General features: G+C 39.9%; 1 protein-coding gene across 4 annotated transcripts in view; it reads right to left on the bottom strand.

The window, feature by feature from the left end:
• BMPR1B (bone morphogenetic protein receptor type 1B) overlaps window positions 1–26,794 on the bottom strand; it is a 226,893-nt gene that overhangs the window by 8,885 nt on the left and 191,214 nt on the right. For all 4 annotated transcript variants that reach the window (XM_083862305.1, XM_083862302.1, XM_083862303.1 and 1 more), the window contains 5 exons: window positions 17,665–17,821; window positions 10,001–10,103; window positions 8,922–9,024; window positions 2,833–2,929; window positions 1,882–2,020 (listed from right to left, as the gene is read on the bottom strand). In XM_083862305.1, the coding sequence (XP_083718431.1) occupies window positions 1,882–2,020; window positions 2,833–2,929; window positions 8,922–9,024; window positions 10,001–10,103; window positions 17,665–17,804 (582 nt within the window). In that variant the 5' untranslated portion in view covers window positions 17,805–17,821. The remainder of the gene's footprint in view (window positions 1–1,881; window positions 2,021–2,832; window positions 2,930–8,921; window positions 9,025–10,000; window positions 10,104–17,664; window positions 17,822–26,794) is intronic.

Genomic DNA, 26,794 nt, shown 5'->3' on the forward strand with positions numbered 1-26,794 from the left:
AAAAACAATTGTATGAGTTTTTTGCAAGCAAGGGGAGATGGGGGGGAAGAGTTCCTGGAGGAAAAACACTTGGTCCAGTGGCTGCAAAGTCTCCAAGCTTGAAGGAAGTGGACTGACAGAAAACTGGATGGTTTCTGCCTCATGGAGCAGTGGCACAGCTCTGAGAGCTGCTGAGCAATGCCGCAGCTGGGATGTCACCTTGGCCCTTACAGCAGCAGGAGTTGGTTTCCTATCCACAACAAGAGCAGACCGGGAGACATCACTGAGACTATGGATCCCTCCTTCAAACTGCTCACTGGGACAGAGGAAGGCATAGAGAACAGGCAGTCATAACCAGCATTGCTCCAGCTTTTTTGGAATCCTGGGATGAAGGACTGAGCCATGCACTGCTGTGAGGTGCCTCAGGGCACCTGCTACCCACATGGGCTGCTAGAAACACATCCGTTCAGAGAAGTACAACCAAGTTCCTTGTATTTGCTCTGAATTATTGTTTGTTTTTGTTTTGTTGTTTTGTTTTTTTTTTTTGTCATTGGAACAAGTGAAGATGAAGATCTTGATTTGGCAGGTGTTATAAAAAAATAAATAAAAAAAAAAACCAACCAAAAAAAAACCACAACAAAAAAACCCCAACAACAACACCACCACAAAAAAACCCCACATAAAAACACCACAATCGCCCCCCTCCCCACCAAACCAAAACCAAACCTCGAAGCAAAGAAAAGTAAGAATCCCCCACAATTAAATAAACTGGAAACTCATTAGGAATGGTCCTAAACTGCACACAAGATCTCTCCCTTTCCATGGGTGCTAGAAGGACATTGGTATGGGATAAGACAGAGCTTTCTTAAAGCCAAGAATGAACTCAGCCTGTTGCTTCATTTTTAAGGAAATACATAACTTCCCATTTAATGTCTTCTTTAGGGTGTTTAAAAAATATGTGTGGGCAAAAACCAGACAAATAGTACATGGTACTTGGAAACAGGACAACACCTAAACTAGTAGCATCATTATAAACTAAAAGCTTTGGATGACAGGAGGGATGTATCCACTCTGAAAAATGAAAATTTAATCTATTCCAATTTCTCAGAGGCACATATTTTAAATAAGTAACCCAGTTCTTTTACCAATTCCTTCCTACGAGTGATTATCCCCAGAAACAAAACACCCTGGTGAACAGAACTACATTGCCTCAGAATGTTCTGCCTTTTCAGCAGGCTTAGTAATCCTGGAGTCTGTTCAGAAATAATCGCAAACTCCATCCCTATGCCTTTAACCTTTGAGACTGCCATACTACAAGAATAAAAAAATCCCCCTTGACTTCTGAATGCAAAGTGAAGCCTACAAATAAAAAGGTTCCAAGTTTGACAAGTTAGAGTTCCCTTTAGAAAAAGGCAATGTGATGGTATTTGAAACCTTAATGTGTCTTGCACATACAAAGGAAGAAAGCAAGATTAGTGGGCCAGGTGCTGTCCTGTACACACGAGTTCTCTTAGTCTGTACTTACTCCTGTGGTTTCTAAAATAAAAAATGAACTGAGGTAGAAAAATAACCCTAACCTTTTTTTTTTCTTGGCTTAGTTCACATGAAAAAAGTCCCCTGCTTCTAAAGCAGCTGTTCTCCAGTTTAAATCCTTCTCATTTTCAATAGAGAAAAAAAAAAACCCAAACCAAACCTAAAACAACTACTGAGGGCATATAAATGTTTTCGGTTTGTTTTTTGGTGTGTTTTTTTTTTTTTTTTTTTTTTTTTTTTTTTTTTTTTTTTGTTTTGTTTTGTTTTGTTTTGTTTTGTTTTTGTTTTTGTTTTTGTTTTTTTGCACCTCTTCTTCCTCTACACGTTTTTGCATTTGAAATGTGCATTAAAATAGAATTCCTTCCTTACCAGGAGAGGGAGCCCGGATCCGCTCCCTGAGCTCTGGGACTGCTCGATCAAATCCTTCAGGGACTCTCCAGGGGGAATGTAGGTCTCATCCTGCTCCAGCCCGATGCTGTAGTGGGGTCTCGTCTCTTGGCGTTTGTATCTGACGTTTTACACGAAAATGAAATGAGTTTTGAATACAATGAACACATGTGCAATGAATAATGCACATGTCCTTCACATTTCCTTCATTTGTAGACTAACAGCTTTCTCTGCTTCCCTGAGGAATACACTGGATTTGCTGGCCAAAATTTTTTATTTTATTTTTAGTGACTGTTTTCAGCATCAAAAGTCTAAGTATAACACTCAAAGGCCATGCAGTCTGGGGTAAATTTGCAAAGCAACCAAATGTTCTCCTTTCAGAAACTTAAATATGTCTAAAACACCAATCAAGTAAGTAACTTTATTTTACTGTCTGCAGTGTATTTCTAGGAGCCAGAGGAGGTAAGGTCACAGAATCTGGGAATATGTAACGAATGTGCCAAATTATTAAAACATAATGTATGTAGATTATGGTAACATTCTAGACACATTTACTGACATTCCTGTATTGTTTTCTTTTTTTATGATCAGCTCTTTGTCACATAAACAAACTTATAAATCTTAGATATATTTCCCTTATAAAAATTTCCCTATAAAATTTGTCCTTTGGCCTTCTCATTAAAGAACAATCTGTGCTTCTACCTGACCAGCTTTTTAGGATGTTGAGTGAAAGATTCTGTATGAATCCTATGATTCATATACCTATGAAGAGCTTGAATAAAATACACTTTTTTTTTTCTCATGATAAAATTACAGTTTCTTATTTCTTTTCTTAAAGGTCCACTTCTTTTCTTTTTTTTTCAAAATCCTAAATCTATTAAAAGATAAATGTAGGGAGGAACATTAAGAAGCTGCCAAAATATCCTTTTTTACCTGAAGTAGAAGAATATGATGATAAGCACCAGAAGGATGCTGCAAACAGTCACTGAGATCAGCAGGGCCTTGTGGTGAAGGTTTCCTTCAGCAAAGTCTGGGGTAAAAAAATAAGAAAGGTGGAAAATTTAGAAAGAGATGGTACGAAGTCATTGTCAGAAGTGCAAGATCATTCCCGCTCTTTTCTCATAATTCCTTTACAAGACACCCCTGGATTCCTCAGGCATTTTGTGGGCTTCCTCTTTGACCCTCACTGACCAGGACAGAATTGACACTGCCAAAAGCCTATTTGTTTTCTCAGTCCTCACTCAGGCAAAACATCACCTTGATTTGCAATTCCCTGTTTGCCTCTGAATGAAAAATCAATCAAGACCTGTAGCTCTGGGTTTTAACCAGAGTGATCAGACAGGACATGCAAAAAATACTGCCTTTTTTAAACACTCAGATTAAGTGGCATCCTACTGAGTAGTTAATAAAAGAAAATTTAAAAAAAGAAAAAAGAAAAAAAAAGAAAAATTACAGGCCACGAGAGGCCTTGAAAGTGTATTTCCATCATTACAGAACAATTTTTCTCTTAGATCCTGTTTTAAACACCTGAGCAGGAAATTTCTTCTCCATTTGCTCTAAAGCAGTCCTGTGTGCCAGCAAGTCCTTTCTATGCTGGTGGGCAAAACTATGCTTCCAGCAGCTTTTCTGCAAAACACTTTGAAAATAAAATGTGTCAAGTAACTCGTAGAAAAGGTTGTTGCATAAAAACTATTAAAATGTTTCAGTCAACCTTTGTATGGGAGACTTGTATTCTCCTTTAATGTGTAACATTAATCTTCAAATTTGTATTCTCAGCTCAGGCAAGCGCATCTGACCTTCATGCATGCTTCTCTGCTAAAAAACAAAGACATCCAGCTTTATTCTTTTTTAACCTCCCCTGCCACCCAAACTCTCAAAATTATAGTGTTTTGGCATGTACATACACAGAAACCACCCTCCCAATAATGGGATAATGCAAGCGAGGGCCATGTTTTCTGAAGCTCTTCTAGCCTTGCTGTCTTGCATCTTTCACTCCAATGCCTGACACATCGGAGAACACAAGAAATCTATCCTTATTGACTGGTCCTGGAATGACGTTATTATGTTTCAGATTTACAAGGGTAATGAGACCAGGAGATTCCTAAGGGACTCTTAGTTTACCCTCTTTTATTTTAAAGATCCAGTTTCTCCTTTTTATTTTTTTTTTCTCCAAACAATTTCTTTTCTTCCCCTTTTCAATACAAACAGAGATTACCTACCAACACACCTCCTGATCACACCAGTCATGTTTTAACCTGCCATTACCTGCTCTGGGAGCACTAACAATGTAAACATTCAGGACATGGCTGATGCCTTTGAAAGGGGACACTGACACTGATGTCTATCAGGAAAACACCTGAGCCCATCCTTCTGCCTACCACAGCAGATTTATCTCTGGCCTGCCACTCCAAGTGGGATGTGGGTCGAAACCAAGAGCCCACTGGGGAATCCAGAGCTCTTGTGAAGGCAATGGCAGCTCAGCAGGGCTGAGGGCTCTGGTTTGTGCTTTGTAAGCAGCCTGTGCCAGCCACCACCTCCCTCTAAAATGTGTGGGTTGCAAATTTCAGATGTGACAGCCCATCAGATGAATAAGCAGAGCACAGAGATCATAAAGCAGCATTCTACACCTGGGAGAAACTCGGACAACCATCCACAGCAAGGATTCTCCCACTTCACAGCTCCCACATGATGGGAGCTGGGCTTCTGTGATCAGCAGTAATGAAAGCTGATGTCAGACACAGAGGAACAATTCAGATCTTGGGCCTGCTATATGTTAAAGTCATGGAAATCTATGCATTTTTGAAGACACAGTATTGCCCATGAAGTTGTTCACGCTGTCTGTGCGTGTACGAGTATGTACATTTGGAGAGGGGTGATAAACATGCTGTAATCTTGAATCAAATTCCCATAATTTTTAGGGTTTAAGTGATCCAAACCTTATGCTCAATGTTTTTAATGGGCTGCTGCCATTCAGAAAAGTAAATAAATGGAGTTTGGTTTTCCCAGAGGCCAGAAGGCATCTTGGAAGTGCTCTGTAGCTCTCAGATGAACTTCTGGCTCCAAGATTGCAAAATTCTTTGGGTACCCAAATGCAATGATGTGAAGCCAGTGTAAGGAAAGCATGAAAGACATAAAGGAATGTGTACTGATCTCCCTGCTACGAGCAACTGACAAGACTGTGACTAGATGCAGAGTTGACCCTCTTATGGTGGGTGGTGTCCCCCATGCTGACAGCAGCACAGCTTTTTAGCAGTGGTTTGCTGTGCACAGCACAGGTGGGCAATGGGCTCTCTCACAGGAGGGGAGAGTAACTTCCATATGCCTTTCATTTATCTGGCTATTTGAGAGGCAATACTGATGGTAAATGAGCTATTGTCCCACCTTTCAAACACTTCCTATATTTTTAAAGCATTTTGGCAGGACTTAATTTGCTTGCTAACTTGAGGACTTCATAAATCTGCTGGTGTGTGTGGTGGACAACATAAGATTAAATGCAAGCCGCCATCCTACACCAGCAATGTCTGTTTGTTCTGCTGCACTGAGCCAGGCTGAATTTCTTCTCCTGCTCCTCCAGCCCAGGCTGTTCTCCATGGAGCAGCAGGAGAAACCTCCCTTTCCCTGTACCATTTGATCAGGAGAAGGATGGGGGCAGCTCAGCTGTGAGTCTCTCTGGAGACTTGCTTGTGGGCTCTGTGGTGAACACTGTGGTGGGTCCTGGTCAGTGCCAGTTTACATGATGGAGGTACTCTACCCTTTAAGGAGTCCAGTGCTGTGCTTTTTACTGCTGTGTTACTTGGAACTGCAAGGTGCCAAGCAGCAGGGTTATGAGAATAAGCAGCGACTTCCAGGAGGCAGCAGTGAGCTCCACACTGGGAGAACTGTGTGGGAAGTGCAAAACAAACACACGGTAGGTTTGGGAAGCTTCTTCACGTACCTTGGCCGGCTGATAACAGTGAAGCCCAGCAAAGAGCACATTAACAGCTCCATGTTGTAGGAAAACAGTGGTGCAGGCTGGTGACAGCAGGGAGCTCGGTGAGACCAAGCTGCCTCTCTGTTACTCTCCTGCAATTTCCCCCTCCTCCACCACTCGTTTCACTCACTGTCATCAGCAGGACCATGCTGAGGAGTGCATTGAAAATGCCACCCAGAAGGTTCAGAAGTCAGCATATCAAAGGGAGAGGAGGTTCTCCTCCCACCCCAGGTCCCCCCAGTTCAGAATGTTACAGTTATCCAAGTAAAAACGGCAGTGAAATCTGAGGCGTGGAGGCTGTGTGCACACATCAAACCCCATCATTCCTCCAATCATTCCCTTGCCCATTCATCACTGGCTATACAGGCAGGGAGCCAGACACGGTGGCACCACCACTTCTGCTTATATAGGCTCTAAATCAGTAAAGACATATTTCTCCTTTTGACTGGTCTCAGCCTGTGCTTTCGCTGGGATTTCCAGGAATATCTTTTATTGTCTAAAGCAGAGGTGTTATATCAGACCCAATTATGATTTTCATTTCCTTAATAAGACAGACGTATAGCTGGCACAAGGATTTAATGGTTTCTCTGGGATATTTTATCCTACTAGTTCTGTACCAAGATGAGCTCAAAACTTAGGCTTAGCTGTTGTTTCTTCCATCTTACTTAATAAGTCTTGCTTTGACCAGTGTTAATTTTTCTAGCTCTCACTTTCATGTACATGGTCCTCCTTTCTTTCCAGGAGGGAGAGGAGAAGGATAAGGCATGGAGTAAATCTTGCCTTGCAGCACATGCCAGGCCTGGAAAAGCACTTAGAGAAGACAAGTCACTTGCTTTGGAGCTGTTTTACCTTGGTGCATAGGTCAATTTTAAGTTAAACAGCCTCTGACCTGCAGCTGCATGCTCTCTCTATACTTTGTTTCCCATGAGGTATCACCTCAGGCCTGAGTTCATCAGAAGCCAAATTTCTGTTTGTTTTTTTAGACACTGAGGAGCATACCCATCTTCCATGAAACCCTGAAGGCCAGAAGGTTATTCCAAGAAGCTTGTTTTTAAGTTTACCTCTCTTTCTCTGTATTACAGTTTATGTTAAATTTGATATAAAATTATAACATTACTCAGACAATCACAACCTAATCTAAATGCTTCCAGTAGAAATTAAGAACACAGCCACAGTACTGGGCATTGGCAGTAGCATGTATTTGTACACAGTATTTGTACCTATTTGCAGTGAGGGTCTGTGGTTCAAGCTATGACTATTTTTTCTGAGGTTTCATGCTAGGAAACAGCAGCAAAAAAAATAAAACAGGCCCAGCACCAAGAATGACACATTAACTTAAGGCTTTAGTAAAGGTGATGACTTCAGCCCTGTTCAGTCACATTTATGGAAACAGCTCCTGAAATGCATTTCTACAAAACACTGTCAGGATGCTGGTAGTGTGAGAGCTTATTTACAAAAAAAAAAAAAAAAAAAAAAAAATCTTCCGAGTATGTTTAGTGACTACATCACCTTTCGTCTGTCATGGTAAAATAGTCAACTTTGCAACACAGAGCAGCTAGAACCCTGCTCCAACTCTCAGAAATTTTTCTTTTAAAAAAATCTCTCTGTTGTTCAATGGCTCTGCCACCAATGGTTCCCAACCTGCACTTTATTTACACACAGAACAACCCTAACATCGATCCAAACAACTTCTGCCACTACCAAAATCTTGGTTCATTGCTTTCTGTATAAATAGAAGATAGCATTGCCAAGTAACTAAAATCTTAATACGATAGAGGTCTAGTTTCAGGCACTGACTCAGTATTTTTAAGTAGTCCTAATGTAGAATAAACTCAGCCAGTAGCAAGAAGAAATCAGGGCGGTGTTTTCCAAACTGATATTTAATGAAAGACTAAGTAAGTGTGAACAAATATTGACTGCTTTCTGGAGCTTCTCTCTCAGTCCAAAGAACTTTTTAAAATTAAATAAACCAATAAAGTAGTACGTAACTCTTCTGTTGGAAGTCAGAATTTTATGAGGTTTCACTGCCTTAATGCCTTGCTAGTAAACAGTGAAGTATTTACATATTACTCTCCAAAGGCCTGACTCTGCAGCCCATCTGTGCAGCATTTCACAGGCTGAAGGGAACAGCTTACATGAGTGAAGGCTTTCTCTGAGCATGCATTCGTGTAAGTATCTGCTATTGGTGAAATTAAGAGTGCATCTGTGCCCCGATCTGGATCTTCAACACAGAACACCACAATTATAAATTTTTCTGCATCTCTGAACTGGCTCGATGCTGACTACCACAATTCCTGCCAATGCCAGGAGTTTAATATGGATTAATTTACACTTACTTAGGAATACACTTCTAGAAAATGTATTCTGAACACTCAGACAAAAATAGTTTTACTAGCTCCCAGAAAGTGATATTTAAACAAACAAACACTGAGGCTAAAACCTTGCCTCAGCGTCTACTAAGTTAATACATGTCCATTTGCTCTTGAATATTTTTTTTTTTTAAAGTGCATGAGTTCTTACTCTGGATTCTATTTTTAGCTACATTTTTTACATAAAATAAACACTTTAGTGAGTCATTATTGTCCTAGTGCTGGATGATCAGGTATTGCAAATAAGAAAAACTTACAGACTTGTGTCAACTTGAACTGACCAATTTGTGTGTGGAGTTCTGAATGACAGTAACACAGTTACTGGGACTGGAGAGAGGATTCCATTTTACTATCAGGCAAAAAAAAATACACAGCGAGAGTCATCCTCTGCCACAACCAGGCTAGGTCTTTGAGATGATCTCTGATAGCTCAGCAGGTCTGCACTAAGACAGCATCATGTAACTCTTAATGCATCTTGTGCTCGCTGCACATGTGTAAGAGAAATAACAGCAAGCATCAGCACCACTCTACACACAACCTACAGGAAAGGAGAGATACTGCTGAATGGCATTTATCTCTCTAATCACATGCTTTTGGATAAGGGGTTCTTCAATCTGTGCTCTATTTTTCCCTAAGACACAGCAGGAAAAGACCAGCTTAGGACTGGATTTTCTTCCTCTTACCTCGATTCTTCAGTGGTGGCAGCGTAGGGTGAAGGTGTCTATTACAGTAATCTTGGCCTGTGCAACATTCAATAGACCTTCTTTGGTGTGGAATAGGAGTGTCCTGCAACAAGCAATTTAGATAGAAAGCAAGTCATTACTCATGTTGTAAATATACATGGTCATTCTGGCATTGAAAGATGTACTCGCTAGCTGGACTGCAATCTGCTACAGACTTCTAGGATGTGTGGAATAAGGATTTCTGCCAACCAGCATATCTAGCAATACTTCATCCAGGTAATTAAGACATTAATTCACTCCTAACTTACTCCTGTTGGTGTCTTAATGCTGTAAGAGGGACTGACTTTCTCTAATGGTGCAATTCAAAAGTGTTAAAGTCACATACATCCATCAGTTAGGCCAAAAATGAATTAAAATACAGGTATCTAAAACAGGTTAGCCAAGATAATACAGGAATTGCTGCGTAGATTAATTTAGCTGCAGCTTCTGGTCTCGTGGGAAGTTGGATATAATACCTTCCACTAATCATAATGATTAGACCATTCCTGTACTCATCTAAAACCATTTAAAGTTAACATGAGGAAAGCCAACCACCTTAGAACCACCTTACTCCATTTTCCACACTCCTTCCATTCCTGCAGTGGTAACTTGTTTTCCATCAGATGATCACTGTACTTGAAGGGAGCATCTGGCACCAAAAATCCCAAGCCAAAGTGCAACTGCATGTAAGACACAGATGTTGCTGCAGTCCATTAAATAATATCCTAACTAACTTTAGCCAGCATGGAGATCTGAAGAGTTAATACTGCAATTCTCTAAATCCAAACTTCTTCTGAGTGGGAATGTTACTAGTAGCAGCAGCAGTGCCAAAACCAAAAGCATGAGTTGTTACTACTAGGAGGAACTATAGTATCATCTTTTGGGGATACGAATGCACTTCCCTCAGTAATCAATGCAGATCAACTATCTGCCAAGTGAACAGAAGTGAGAAACACGGACACAGCAATGTCTGTTGGCTGCACTGTAACTGAAAACTATCAAAAATGCGAATGACACTGTGGCAGAAAATGCTTCCTCACCCGACACTGGAAGTCTGAGCCCTCTAATCCAAGACATCCCTTGGTGACTAAATGTCCACCAGATTCATCTTCTTCTATTATGGTGAAGCAGTAGCCATCGGTGCTGCAGATTGAAAAGAATGAATCAGGAAAAGGCACTAGAGTGAAAAATGTGCTGTTAAATATTTTCTTAAACTTTGCTCCCTGCCAGGCAAATCTGCTATTCACAAATGGACACACTGGGGCTGCTGTGGACCAGCTCCTGCACACACAAAGGAGGCTCTGCCTCAGAGCTGTACGCTTACCTTTGCAACATTTCACAGCCTAAGCCCGACCAGCAAACAGCCCAGTTCTCTGCCTGGGGTCATTAGTGTGTTAAGACTTTGGAAACCCATTCAGTGCAAGCTTCAGTGCTACATAAGGCACCGATATTTGCACCACGGGAGAGAACTGAAGAAAGACACACTTTTGAGATACTAAATGTAAAATATTATCAAGAGTGATTTGTGATTCCTGTTTTAGCCATATTATGAACTGCAACACTTCTGTGTATGAGTCCTTGAATTATCATCAACACCCTTCATAGATGTTTACTTGGGTTATAAGCCTGAAGTGATCCATAATGCTTCCATTTACAGGAATGTGCAGCAGGGAGGGCAAGTATCCTAACAGATGGCTAGATGGTGCTGGTGATAAATGTCCTTCCTTGATGAAGGTCAAATGCCTGAATGCTATGGAAAGAGGGAGTGGAGGGCATGGGAAGGGTGGCTGCATTTTATTGAGAGTGCTGTGCATTAAGTTCTCAGCACTCTGAGGGGGATACGTAACGTGTAAGAAACAAAATCAGTCTTCCTGACTGATCTACAGGAAGAAGATCTGAAAATAAAGAAAAAAGTTTTTAATATAAGACATTTAAGTCACAGAAAAATAAAATATTCTGTTATTTGCTCAGGAAAATAACACTGGCTATTATGTGCAATGAGTATTTTTCAGAAGAGAAGAAGCAAACTCAGTTAAAACAAGGAAATAAAAAGAAAAAGAGATTAGAAAACTTAAATACAGCAAAATTTCAGATGATTTGCTCCTTACTTGAATGAAACAAGAGTCTAAAGAGCACCAGCAGCAAAGGCAATGAAGATGTAGGAAACAAGAGCCACAGTTACACATTTAAGAGACAAACACAATTTGTAAGTATTAGCTACACTACCGAGAGATGCTGCATAGGATCATGTCAAACATTGTCTGTGGCATATTTTTATATTAGTGGGGCAGGGTCTAGCCACAGTAAGCTTATTACTTCCAATAATAATCTATCATGGGTTACTGACTTCTAGATGTGAAAAGTAACCAACTGCATGTTACAAATTACTTTCTCAGAGAAGCCAGTGATGACTTCTGCCCTTCTATGACATTGTACATCCGAGTGAGGCAAAGGAGACAGTAACCCTTCTGGGCAACAGCCACAGTGATGTCATTGCTTGAGCTGAAAAGATAGGAACAACAGGATTGCCAAGAGAGACAGTAAGAAATCCATTAGAGTAGAATATTGTATTATATTAGATTTTGTTTGCATGGTGCCTTTGATTCAAAGTAATGAGTAAGTTTAACCCAGGGGACAGAGCAACAAAACAATAAATTGCTATCAAGTGAAACACAAAAATGGACTCCACAGCTAACAGGCCACAGCAAAAAACCCAAAACTCCGTTCATCAAAGAAAAGCAGGGAAAGGAAAGTCTAATTGTTTGCAAAAGGGATAAAAAGAAACAGAAAGTCAGCAGTTTCAATTCTATTTCTGTGACTTGTCATATGGGACTCTGATCCTTAGCTCACTTCTGAAAATTAAATTCAGGCTCCTCATGCACTTTAGTCCCTCTAAAAATTTTACTCCAAATTTAAAAAGAAAAAAAAAATAGTTTGGGTAGAGCAAAACAAGTTATAAAGCTCCAAAAATATGAAAAAATCATGCTTTGTACAGACTAGAATAATGAGGGAAAAGTGAGAGGAAAAGAATAGCATTGCTGATCAGAATAAGCACTGGTACTACTTGTCTCTAGCTCTAAGAAAAATCCAAACAAAAAGTTTTCATGCAATGTAAAAACTCATTATCTTTTTGAGAATTTCTGAGGTGTGTGGGTGAGAGGGAGAAGGGACTCTTCTGAAAAGAAAGAAGGATCTCCTACCTGCCTCGTCCCTCTCACCCCTGACCTGTTCTCCTGGTTCACAGGATGTCAGATGGACCACACACTGCAAGGAAAGGGCAGGGCACACCCCTGCTGTTTTATTGATTACCCCACCTCACACCTGACAAGGGTAGAAATGAAACTGTTCTTACTAATATAGCCAGTAAGAAACAAGTCAGAGATGTGTTCAGTATCAAATTTTATGTTTATTTTGGTGACTACAGAAAGAGAAAGATCTGTACATCACTGATACTTGCAAACCAGTATGAAAAACCTATTCTCCACTTCCTAGAAAAAAATATTGTAGTATAAAATTGCTATTTTCTTAAAATCTGCAACATGAATTCTAATTGTGTGTAATTTGATTCTGCAAATGGTGTGTAAAGAAGGAATTCAGTGTGCTGTTACTGGCTACATCTGGGTACACATTCAGTAACCTCCTCCACTGAAGCACCATCTTATTAGAGAATGGTGCAGGGGAGTGATTAAATTCACTTTGGATGCAATCACTAATACGCACAGATTTCTTATGTCACGTATTTGCCAAGAGTGAATTCTTACAGCCAAGTCAAATACCAGGAATACAAAGGGAGTTAATAGTGAAACACTGACAGACACTGATATAGAAGGTGCTGCTACAATTATAGATTACCACAAAGCAAGCAGGGACCTTAAATCAGACCTTTCCTAAATGTCACAGGAGAGGAACCAAGGCCAACAGCTTTGCATCTGCTCACACAGATGTCCCCACTGGCCAGCAGCCATTTCTCATAGAAGATGTGATTCCTCAGCTACCAAAACCTGCCTGCTGGAGATTTCTCATCCCGCTCTGTGGCCACAGCCAGGGGTGGCAATATGTAACTTTGAAAAGCAACATCTTTCCCTCATTCAGTGCCTACCACAAAGAGACAGGTAATTTTCACAACTTGATGAAAAGACCCCTTATCTTTAATTTGATTTCAAATGAGTCCATACAAATATGATTACTTTCTTTCCACTCCTCCTCTTTATACTCCTCATTTTGATACCAGAAAGAGCAAGAGCATCTTTTCACTTCTATCCAAAGCCACATCACAAGTCTCTGCACTTTTTTAAACGATCAAAAAAAATTCTTGTATGAAGGAGGAAACTTAAAAATAAACATAAACATTAAAAAAATTGAAAGGCTAATATTTAAGATGTCACCATAGCTCTCTTATCAGAAAAACATTCAGCTTTTCCCTAAAAAATTAAAGTTGATTAAATCAAAAGTTGTCTGAACTCAGTGCTTTGGCACTGTCAAAGTCTTTTTTCTTCTACATACCAAATTACTATGAAAATTCAATTATATCATTTGGAGAACAGGAGAATGAAAATAACATCACTCAAGTGAGTTATCACCTTTGGTAACACTGAAAAAGCAGCTTAATTATTTTATTGCTTTAGATAACCAAAGACACAGTTGGGCAGAAATACAATCTAGTAGGCAACACACAGGAACTTAAACTTTATCAGCACAATCTTTAAAACTGTCAGCATTTATTTGTGCATGAAAATAGACTGCGACAAGGCACCTAATTAGCCTCTGCCTTTACTGCAATCCCATTACAGTCAAAGCCAATTAGACGTAACACCGTGCTTTAAAATATGCAATTAATTATGATTAGACACAACTGTCCGTGCATTCACTTTGAACAGAGAAAACTTGAAATGGAACAGTAAAACAAGGTCCTGGTTGTGTTCAAAGCAGCTTTGACCTTCTTTACTGAAAGCCTTTTATGAATCGCACAGATGTTCAGGAAGAAGAATAAAGTTTCAACATGCAGCAGTTTAAGACACCCTTTACAAGCAGAGGATTGTGAGCCTTCTCCAAAGGTTTTAACTGTCAGGGCCTTGAATGCACTAATATTTTTCAGCTGCCCAGAGTGGCCCCACCTGTGACCCCTCTTTCCCCCTATACAGAGCCCCTGAGCAGTGGTACAGGAGTGCCTGTCTCCAGGCACAGGCAGGGCAACTGAAGGAGCTGTCTCTGCCCGTCATGCTCACATATCCATGGGGAAATGGGGTCCTGGTGAGTGAGGATATCACCCTCAGCTCCTGGCTTGGCCCCCTTTTGGTACACCTTGGCATTAACCCTCCCCGATGAGCTCACCCTGTAATGGGTCTTCCAAAACTTCACTGTGCTCACGAACTGCCCCATTTTTTAAAGCACAGTCTAACTAGAGCTATGGCTTTTCTGCTTAGATAGAAAAGCATTCTGCCTTTTAAGCTGCACTGTTATCCTTAGCTCTCTAAAATATTGTTGGACTGAAGCTGGAGAACTATAAAGGAAGGGAAATTCTGTGTAGGAACACAGCAGGCTGTTGGAGGATTTGATATTGATGTGGTTAAAGAATATTGGCTTTTAAATTTCTACAAATACAATTATGGAGAGGATTTTAACTGGCCACCAGATGTCCTCATTTTTATACTTTTATATTCAGACCTCTAGTACTATGGGCCGGATATATACTTTAAAACTGAATACCTGTGGTGGCAGATAGAAATCTTCATGTGAGATGACAGACTGCTTTTTATGAGAAAAAATTTAATGGTGATTGCAATAGGACTAGCTATTCTATTCTGAGGATTTTAATTTAAACACAGCTGGAAATGCTTTTGCATTGAACTTTCAGAGGTTCTTGCTCCTGGGCTTATAAAATGCTTCACTGCTTTAATAAGAACCCTGGTAAGGACAGTGGCTGATGCTCTCCAGAGCCCAAGCCCTGTCTGTGGATGTGCTAGGTGAATTTCCTGGGTGTCAAGAGATTTGCCAGCCCCTTGGGTGCCCCACAACACACTGGCTCATTCTTGAGATGGCAGGTCCAAACTATGAAGGTCCAAGCACATGCCAAAGCTTAACAGATTGACAGAGTTGACAAGAGATTGATTTTTAAATTTTTCTTAAAAATATAAAATGCAAAAGGCTTTTAGAGGCAAGCAGATAATTAATGTAATAACTTTTACTCTGAAGCAGTCAATTTATTCTTCAGACAAACACTGCAATCAATACTTCTTGAATTTCAAAATGGGGAAACTTCCTTTATAGTGATGCTCAGTGACACCTGAATGCTTTAAAGTTCTGCCAACAGTCATTCACACAAAATAAAATATGAAAGTTACTGCCTCACTAGTAGGATGATCCCAAAACTCAGGAGAAACTAATAATAAACCTGCTAAGCTGGTTGGTTGTGCTCAAATCTTTTGAAACTTGGTCTCTATCCAGCCAACTACCCTGATACATATTAACCAGCTAATCAGATATCTAAACCTCATGATTTCCCAACAGTAGGCCCAGGATTGTCTTTCTTCTGTAATTCATAATTCCAGCTATGTAGTAGGGAATTTAAAAAAGGAATTATTACACTAACAGTTAAAGAGATGCAGGGAAAACAAGGGGTGTTGAGCCCTTCACACCTCACTGCAGCTCTCACACCAAGGCAGTGGGAGCCATAGCAATGATCACTATCATGATCAGGATTACTGCTGACAAGCCATGAAGGCAGTGCATTTAAATTAATTTAATTTGTTTTATAGTATTCCAAACTCCTCAGCAATTTTTCACTTATGCTGTTGTTCACCGGGCAAGTGGCAAGGTGAGTACTGCTCAGGTGACAGCACAGGGCAGGAGAGAGTTGATCTAAAGCAAGTCTCCTGACTGTTCCAGGAAACTCCTGACTGGACAAAAAAGTGATTAATATTTGATGGATAAATTCCAGCTTCAATTATTATTTTGCTGTCTAAATTGGAAAAAATAATTCTGTCAGCAAGGCAGAACATTCAAGCATGCAGCCTTCAAGGATTATGAAGACAAAAGGGGTTACAATTTTGTGTTTTATTACCACTTAACTACCTATCCTTGGACATTAACACCTAAAAAAAAGTTTGACATTTGACACCGTAAAGGAGACTCTGAAGAGAGTTTCTTTAAAGTACTGCAGTGAGGGAAAATGCACAAACCCATTCTAACAGGACATTTACTCATAGTTCCATGAAAAATACTTCATGTCAATGATGCCTACAAAGTGACGTGCAACAGCAGGCCTACCCAGCTGGGGGATAAACCTGGTTCAGTCAGTTCCTTAACATTGATCCCTTTGTGCTTCCTAATTCACAGATTTAAAAGTCATCTGCAAATTCCCTGTTGCTGCATGTGTGAGACAGCACATATGAAAGCTGTGGCTCTTGCTGGGCAGGAACAGGAAACAGCTGATTCACGCTGCAGGAGACCTGCAAATTGGTATCAGAGTGGGGTTTTATAGCTTTTTAAGCTGACTGTCATGTGAGAGCAGCTAGGTCTAACTCCTGGCTGGAGCATAGGCTTGTAGGAAGAGGTCAGAAAGGGGAAATGGTATTTACAGCTGTCACCAAAATTTCAATACATTTTAGTAGGAAACTGCAGGCTGAGAAGCATTAAGTCAGGCTGCAAAACCACAGTCAAAAATCCAACAAAGCAAATCTTCGGCAGCCTTAGGCGTTCCCCATTTATCTTTTAAATACGCTGCCTTGAAGAACTGACAGAGTGTTAGACAATCTCACCTCAAACAGCACTGACTGCATCTCCAGCTGGGCTCACATCTGTGCCCTGCTTTGATGCTTCTCTGACCCTCACAGCTCCACCAGGCTATTGGCTGATAGTTGGTATCTCCAGTATCACGCCTGCTCTAGCCAAGCACAGAAGTTTGAATTCCTCATATGGAACATGAAGAGCTCAGCCCAACTTTTCTGCAGCTAAAGCAAACTGTACCTGCACCTCACACCAAGACAGAGGTTCATTTGACCTTCACCCAACCTTCATTCAACAGTAATCGTAAGCAGAATCCAACCCAAATAAGGAATCTCTAGAACTCTAAGCCCAAAATGAAACAGAAGGCTACAGCTAGTACACCAAAATACTCAACACTTCACCTCAAGATAGTTTTCCTTTTAGCATGGAAACAAAAAAAAAAAAAAAAAAAAAAAAAAAAAAACAAAAAAAAAAAACACCACACAAAAGGAACCCAAAGCCTTAAAGACCTATAGATAAAGCTGCTGCAGACTCAAAGATCAGGGTTCTTCTAAATAGTATTCTATTGAGAGTGATGGTATTAGACATAGTATTCTATTGAGAGTGATTATAAATTAATAAGCATTTATTGACATTTTAATATGTCTCCATTAGGTCTCCTCTCATTAACTGCATGCACCTTTAAAAACAAAGTTCAACCTTCAGAATATTTCATATGCAATGCATTAAAACAAGTATTATCTAAAATGATAAATATGTGTATGCCCTAACAAAAAAAAACAAAACCAAAACCAAAACAAAACACAACAACGAAGCAGCTGATATTTAGGTAAAAATTACTTCTGATTTTTAGACACTGTGAAAAACAACTCATTTATATAGTATTGCTTAAACAAACCTGTGACACCCAACTTGGGACCGCTGAGCTACCACAAGCATGTTTTCCCATGTATCATCACCAGGTATCTATCCCACAAACCTGCATGTGCTGTTGACTGAGTCCTCAGGGCAGTGGTGGTGGCACTGGCAGAACAGCTTCTTCTGTGGAGGAGCAGGGGCTGTACTCTCACCATCTTTTCTGGTCTCCATGCCCAGCTTGCCAGAACTTCGCAAGGGCATGTTGTCTAGAAAACTGGCTGTAAGAGAGGAAGAAAAAGCAACAGTTTTAGGCTGTATTGCAAGACTTGAAACGAAGGCTTTAAACTATTCCTGCCTATCAAAATATAAGAAAGTTATTTGAGATGAGCATTGACCACAGAGTGTTTTTCTGTAGTTCGAAATGGTCACCATGGTTGACGCTTATTGGACCTCAGTGGTATTAGATCAAAGGTACTGATGTTCAAGTTCTGATATACTGAGATTATATATAGACATATATTGTGCTTTTACTATTATATATTGCACAGTACAGCTTTTCTTCTATTGCATTACACAGGTCAAATCCTTGGTTACACCTTTGAGCTTTCTTTATCTCTACAGCACTCAGCACAGATCTGCATTCACTGAACCCCACAAAAATCAGTGGGATTTATGGTACTCCAGGCAGAACAGAACATGGGCATACAATTTAACAAAGACTTAACAGAAACATGTTCTTTCAAATTCAACAGCACATTCTGTCACTGAATTGCAAAAGCACTGCTTGGAAAACAAGGGCTAGAGCTCATTTCTGTAAAAGAAAAATCTATAAACAAAGTAAAAGAGAAGACTGTGGGTTTGGATGAACAATGCAGAAATATATGGAGGTGATTATTTTTAAAAATATCAGAGTACTGAATCTCCATGGAGCTGGTGGAGTACAGCTGGAGATGTTGGTGATAGGCTAGGAGCTGTTTAAGCAACCTCCTTCCCCCAGCTCTACTCATAAATATCAGCTTTCAGTCCTTGTGAAAGTTTTAAGCCTCAAAGACAAAAATGAGATTAGCATGAAAAGCTTCAACAGTTCCTCACTCTCCTTTTGGTTCCCTGTAAGAAATCTTAGCAAAGGGTCATTTACAAGCAGCTGTCTCCAATAGACTAGCTGAAGAGCAGGCTTGAAGTTCCTGATTTACTGTTAAGTCTTTATGAACAATTGGTATTGTAATTATTTTGATTGCCCTTTACTCTAAAATTTTCCCAAATCTCCATCATTAGGACTGATATACTTCAGAGCTGACAAAAAAAAAAAAAAAAAAACCCACCAAAAAACGAACCTCTATCTTTTTTAGCTTTCTATGGAGAGATAGGGTGGGCAAACAGGCAGAGGGAATGAGGACAAGCAGCTACACCTTCAGGCCTTGGATTGCAATCAACAACTGAGGTGGGAGTGAGGCTGAACAACTCTGAAGCAGGGAAAGGCTGGAGGAAACACAGGACTCTTCTACCAGTCCTTGCCCTCAGGAGGACTAAAAAAGCCCAGTCTGGGCTCCTGGAAGCATGGGACCAGCCAGGGCACATCATGCCTCCAAGCAGCATATCTATCCTCTCCTGTGCCAGCCCTGGGATAGGCACTGGGAACAACAACTGGCAGACAGGCTTTAGTTCTCTGCAGTGTAACATGAGACAATGCAAGCTTATCCCCACTAAAGTCAGAAAAAAGCTGTATCTTGTTAGCTCTGGGAGAAATAGGGTTTTGCATGTAAGAACACTGCACTGAGAGAAGTGCTAGCCTTTTTAACATCATAGCCCTTCCACTCCTTGCACAAGAGGTATATTAGTAATATTAGCGTGATACACATGAAAGAGAATCATTCACCATGCCAGGGGATTACTCCTATGAAACACAAAACTCACACAGCCTGACCTTTGCTCAGTACCTCTGTATCCCACCAAAACCAACTGGCTTCTTGATTAGCTCACCTCTGTCTAAAGTCAAACCAGACAACCAGTTACAAAACATATATAAACCATGGGCTTGTAACCCTTGTGCCCAGCATTAAGATATAAACTGGATTCATGACACAACTGTCAGTCAGCCCCATAGGTTTCACTAACATTTGGCAAAATCAGCACTAAATGCACAAGTTCACACAAGATGCATTGTGTGTATGTGTTGTTGTGTGCTTGCAGCTGTACCTCAAGATGAAGTAGATGCTTAAATTAAAGGGAAAAACAATGCACTGTTGTTTGTTTCTCCTAATATGATTAGGCAGCCTGTGTATAACAAATTAGCATCAAAAGATGTTTGCTCCCTGGGTCACAGGATTAGGGATTACCTAAATTCTCTTTCAATCAGCAATTTTTCTCAGTATTACTTTGTTACCATTGAATGGGGAATGTTCAACTATTAATATTTCTGTCAAGGATTTTCAGACTTCAAGATCATGAGGCAACTAAGTGAACTTCTAGCTCATGAGAGTAACAGTTTGCTCTGTACATCATTTCCACAGCTCTTTCTACAAGCTACCTGCATTTTTAGCAGGTATCTTTCCCCAACAAGGAGAGTAAAGACAAAAGCTTCTTATACCTAGCATAAAAAAGGGGGAAAGGTTTAATGACACATTTGATGGTGCCTGAATATGTTAAATTTAGGCAGCTAAATACAATCCTCATAATATATACAACCACATATCATTAATTTTTCCAAGAAGCACATAAGACACTTGTAACTCAATACAAACTGTGGCCATCACTCATCAGCAATGTGATCATGAACAGCTTCTGCAAGACTTGCCATAAACAAGAGCTTACACCCTTAGACCTGGTTGTACTCTCAGATATAATAAGACAGGCAGAAGCTGCTGAGCTGAAATCAAAAATCTGAAGTACCATCAAAGCATTGCAGGTGGGTATTTAGAGAGTTGTTTTGGGAAAATTTAGGACAGATAGGCTGGCATTCAAATTTACACCTTCCAAGAACTGGAATTAGGAATGTAGCCTAGTATTTTGCTTCTACCCAATGCCCAGGGTAAAAACTAGTGCAAAATCATTGCAGTTCAGTGTCAAATATATTAAAATAAATAAAAGTAAAACAGGCAGGAATAAGACACTTTCAATCAAGCTCTTTTCTGTCTTCTAAAATGTAAAACTCTTCTTACTCTATTCTCTTGCTCCTTTCATGCCTTCATTTCCTGGTTGCTAGCTAAAATGATGAGCAGATCTTTTCCCTCTGAAATTCAGGTGCCTCACCCAGCAGAAAACCGTGGAGCATGTAAGAACTCTTCTCCTCCCACTCAGAGCTGAGTTTCAACAAGGTCTCTTGACTTCTATGTCTGCTTGACCTCAGTGTAGAATGGTTTTCCTGTAGTCTCTTCTCCAAAAGAAAACATGTAGGAACTCACTCATGTGAGAAGTGGGGAGAACTTTCCAGCCTGGCAATAAGTTCCTCCTGATTTCAGATGTGAAAAACACACTTTGGGATGGTGAAGAACTTCCTCATCTTGCATTTGCTGCTTGTTCCATAACAAGCAAATGTTGCTCTTGCAGACCTGGCTCTATCCAGGATTTAGAAGCCCTTTGGGTTTTGAAAGCTCTCCTAGAGCCCTGAAAGCAGGAGATTTGGAGCTATTTAAGCTTGGCTGCTTCTTTGCTGTAGCCTATTCTGTTGCAGTCTGCCCATGGTCAGCTTCCCATCCCTGATGCACTGAGCACAGCTTGGGAGAACTGCAGAAAAACACTGGTATCAAAAACAAGGTTATTTTAGTCTGCTGAGAAACTTACTGACTGCATCAGGGAATTTATCAAAGCAGTTGAGCACCTGAAGTTCATCATCAGACTGGTACAGATTCATCAAGTTCAGCTGAGTTTCTCAGCTTAACTCTCTTTTTCCACTAAAATTCACCAGCATCTATAAAGCACCATCCACCACAAGGACTGGCAGTCAGCCACCAGGGCTTTGATGTCTCTTTGGAGTGCTACTCCTGGGAAATATTTTCCTCTCAAGGACTGGGACCACTGAAAACTGTGATGTGATGGCCTCTGTAATGAATATCTGCCTGAGAATGGGGACTGTGTGCAGCATGCTGCTGCTTTGTTTTTCCCATGTGTTAGTGTGTCTCCTTCCATGCTTTGTGGTCCTTTACAGAAAGGAAGATCTACAAAGATCCTGAATCCAGGAGAAGGAAAACAATGAAAATAAAGTGCTGGAAAACAGAAGTCATTCTCATGGTCATACAGGATAATGTTAATGCCTAATTTAAACCCCTACTAACCTCCACTGTCAACAAATAATCTTTCTTGGATATAGTCTTCCATCTAGCAGCACTAAGATTTGCAGCAAAATACTCTGTCATGTGGCAAACCCTTTCATGGCCTTTCAGGGAGTTCTGCTGTAATTTTTTAAATGTGAGAAGTGATCATAGATCCCCCACTCCACAGTGACAATGAAATTACTATGAGAATGAATTCTCATTTGCTTTTAAACAATGTTGTTGTTTGTTTGTTTGACAGGTCTACAGGCAGTGGTACCTTGCACACAAAAGAAAAATCACCTATTTAAGCTTTATATTTGCTCATGTAGGTGCAGAAAAAAGCCCTGATCTAGAGAGGCAGTCTCTCAGTGTACATTCAGTCCTCAAACTCTCTGCCATGGCTGCCAGTAAGTACTTCAGCCCCTGCCAACTGTAGCCATAGTTATGTGATTTGGACTGAAATTTCTCCACTAGAATCTGGATAAAGCCCAGTAACTCATTTCACACTGGCCTACAGCCATTGGATGGTAATGACTTTTGGGCACTGCTCCGATTCAACAAGTCTGGTAATGTAGGAGGTGAAAAGCTCTTTATTCTGTTTCTCTGTATTCTGTGGTTTGAATTTTAAGCCATCCTGTTCCTGGAGGATGAAGAATTAGCAATAGTTATCTTAACAGATTGATTTCTGTGCCACAGCTGTGAGATTTATGTGCTGTCTATGAAGTGAAAAAAGCACATCTCTCATGATCTTGCAGGGGTTTGTAAGGAGTAAAAGTCAGACTTGTTCCTTCCCCAAACAGATATAAAGGACAAAAAAAAAAAAAAAAAAAAAACCAAAAAAAAAAACCCCACAAAAACATACTTTTGCGCTCACTCCTCTTTCTACACAGCATATTTAAAGCCTCAGATAGGCTCAATACCATCCATTCACGTTTTCCCAGTCTAATAACAACATCTGGCCATAGCACCCTCTGACAGGGAGCAAGGCTTATGCTTCAGAGAAGGCACACACCTGAGAAGCTCTGCACATCATGGAATAACTGTTCCAACTGCTCCTTTGGAAGGGAAATTAAGGATATTTGTACAAAAGTGTCTGAACAGTAATTGAAAACAAATTAAAACCATGCAAACCTGAGAAGAAAATCAGTCAATTTGATAAAAGAGTTAAGATGGAAATTATAAACCACAAGATGACTTCACCTGTGCCCTGCACTACATATCGTGCTTTTCCTCAAAACAGACTTGAATTAAAATACAAAACTATCTTGCACCCTGCTAGTTTCTTATGCCATATCATAAACCACAGCCTCATGACTTCCCACCAGGCCAGGGTTATACCATCATATAACAGGATTGTTTTGGAGAAAAGGGAAATAAGTAACTGCTAACTCGCTGCACTTTACAGTTACCAGATAAAAGAATTTCCATGGGTTATTTTTTGGCAAATAGTCAGCAATAAAAACACAGCATAGTTAAAAGACTTGAAATAAATTACACCTCTTAACTCAGCCTGAACTACTGTGTAAAATAGTCAAGAGGTAACAGCAAAACACTTTTTTATTGGTGATAATTATGTAACAGAGAAGGAAAACTGGATCATGACAGTTTCCCTTTGCTGGATATTCAAGGCTACCTAAAACTCAAGGAAATATCAGATGCTGAGACTTTCATATTTTTAATCCAAAACCACCGTAAACAAAATCTGCCATTAATACACCAGAAAAAATGAAAACAACATGCTTTGCTTTTCAGTGTGTGACTACATTGCACTAGTGAGCCCAAACTGAGATTGGTATCAATCTGTGTTTGAAAATAGTTGTATCTTGCTATACATCCACTGTAATGAACTGACATACTACAAAAAATGTAACATTGTAGGGCTTATGTATGATTTGCCCTATATTTCCCATCTATGCTGGATTTCCTGTACATAAAATACATGGAACCTACAAGTTGCCTGTTCTCATCTGTATATTTCAAAATTTGGGGTGGTTTTCTTTATATTCATAATGCAAATAAGATTTAAAATAAAATGTATTTTAAACAACCTGTCAAGGCAGTTTTCTTAAAAACTGTTCCTGTCCATATCCATAGAATTTCCATTGAGTGCCAACAGCTACAAGCATCCGGTACCACTTTAAACAATGTCTTTCTTTTTCAGAATTATTAACTAAAATGTTTAGCACATAATGTAACAAGCTGTGACAAAGCTACTGAGAAAAGACCCTCCAAACTAATACCCATTCCATACTACTCACAGCTTACAAACACAAAGGCTTCTTTGGTAACACGACCCATGGAAAATGCACATGAAACTTGCTGTCTGTTTTCCTTTAATTTCTGATGTTCATAGTTAATCTTTGACATAGTTTTCATTTGGAAGAAAATGGGAATCAGTTGGCACATTTCTCATAGCATGAGATAATCTGCCAACACAATGTAAAAAAGTAGAAAAGAAAGACAACTTTAAAATTTCCAAAGGTAAGTGCATACAAAGTGTTTTATCCTGTCAGGTTGGACTCAGGAAAGTCTATCCTTATCCACTGCAGTTCCCCATTAATAAATATTCCCCAGCTGTGTCAAGCATCTTGTCTAAATCTACATTCTACAATCTTTTGGTTCAATGTGTAAATGCTCAATGACAAAATAAAAGCTTTTAAAATGTAAGTTAGTCTTTAATATTTCCAAAGATGAACAAGCAGGTAGTTCACCTAATTAAAATACCAGCACAAATAAAGATATTTTTAATCTGTTTTCAAGAGCTGTACTTTACACAGCAAAGGTAAATGTGTTGGAGCTATCAGCCTGAAACAAATAAATGTAAATACTTCATAAACACTAAGGTGAGATCCAAAGTCCAATGTGAGAATGACTGATTATTCTGGACACAGAGAAAACAGATATTGAAGGCCGCATTTGTATCTGTCTTCAGTGTCAACACCATCCCTCAGGAATCTCGGACCCCAAAGGAATGCTCTAAGGAAGACATTCCCTTTGTCAAGGGCAATAGGATTAGACAACACCTAGACAAATTTGATATCCACAAGTCCATAGGCCCCAATGGGATGTATCTAAGAGTAACGAGAGAGCTGGCACACACCAGAATGAGTCTACTCATGATCATCTTTGAAAGGTTGTGGCAATCCAAAAGGTGGACGAGAGCTGGAAGAAAGCAAACATCACCACAGTTTTCAAACAGGGCAGGAGGGAGGAGCCAGGGACCTACTGGCCAATCAGCCTGACTTTAATGCCGGAGATCAGCTCACTTGGGTTTGGTCCCATATGGGCCATTCACTCAAGAGCTGGACTTGATGATCAGTGAGGATCCCTTCCAAGTCAGAATATCCTGTGAAAGGAGAATGATGGAGCACCTCATTCTAGAGGCCATCTCTGTCTACAGGAATGACAAAAAAGTGATCGGGGTAGTCAACACAGATTCACAAAGATTAAATTATGCTCAAAAGAGGAGATAAAAATTAGGGCACAAATAAGTCAAAAAGGCAATTTGAATATTAACAAACAGTAGTCTGTGCCACATTCTACATTTGAAAAAATATTTTAAAAAATAGGAAGATTATTGTTAACATCATACAGTAGTTATTTCTGTTTGTAAGATGAAAATCATCACCACATATACTTGCAGCAAACACCAAATGTGATCATCAGGAGATTATGCAAATATACATATACATTATACAAGTGATCTTGAAAACTCTACCGAACAGCAGCAATAGGGAAAAGAATACACAGATGAGAAGCAATGCAATGCGATATCACTGCTACTAATCCATGCTTTTCTATCTGATCTTTAGGAAAGCAGCAAAGATTGCACTGGGCAAGCTGCAGATTTTTACTTATTTGAGATTGAGATTGAGGCATTCAGACAATGGAATTTCAAAGAAACAGCAAGAGAGAGCTTTGACCTCATGGCTCTCTTAGATATGTTTAATAAATCACTGTCACTCCTGTCGCCTTTCCAAAAGAGAAGGAACACAAGAGCACCATGTGGTTGAGACAAAAATAGTGCCTGGAAGATAAAAATACCAGCCAGCCATTCTCACCTCAAGATCAAAGACTGCACCTGGATATTAAAATATAATTAGCATGTGCACATGCCATGCTTGCAGAAACCAGTGCCAACACTATTCAGTGGTGCCAGTGCCCTTCTGACTGACTGGGTTTGTCTATTCAGGAGTAAATGTGACATAACCCCAGTTCAGCCTAAAGAGCAGCCTACTTCATAAATTACCAACTCCTTTCTAATTTCTTCTACCTTGGTGTAATTCCCTTTTTCTCTTCTTGTAAGAATAAATTCAACAGTGTAAATATTCACAAAACCAGAACTGTCATGTAGCTCTTATAGTATAAGCATTGTATATTTTTAATGTTTTTTAGGGGTATTTTTTCGAATTCTGTGGCCATATACATACAACTTCCTTTAAACTTGGTTTATTGATTAATTTATCATGCTTCCCAAATCATGGGGATGATGATGCTTCCTACCAATTCCCCTTCCAACTTTTCCTTAAGAGCTTGTCTATCTTCCAGAATTACAGATTATTTGGCATCTAAAAAAATAACTAGTATTTTGATAATTTTTCATAGATTAATGACATCTGTTTCCTGAAATCCTGCATATTTACAACATTCTCAGCAAGCAACTGTTGCTGAATGAAGTGCTCAAGAATCTCCAAGAACTTTTCTGCTTGGAGGCAAATGCCACCCTGACAGGTCACCAGGCCAAGCAGAGTCTCAAGCAACTGAACAAGTGGCAGTATAAATTCCTGCCCTGTTAAGCTGCCAAGGCAGGGGCTGCACTGAACTGACTGCTGCTACTGTTGGCCTCACCACACAGGCTGTGCAGGCATTTGAGCTGCATGTGTGGAAACTATAAGTGATGAAGAAGATCTTTGTGCTCATGAACGAGGGCTGAGGCACAAGCCTTATCTTCTGCAAACACAGCCCAATGCAACAGAAAGTGTCATTGACTTACTCACTTTG

The sequence above is a fragment of the Zosterops lateralis genome (assembly GCF_965231275.1).
Source record: "Zosterops lateralis genome assembly, chromosome: 5".
Classification (NCBI taxonomy): Eukaryota; Metazoa; Chordata; class Aves; order Passeriformes; family Zosteropidae; genus Zosterops; species Zosterops lateralis.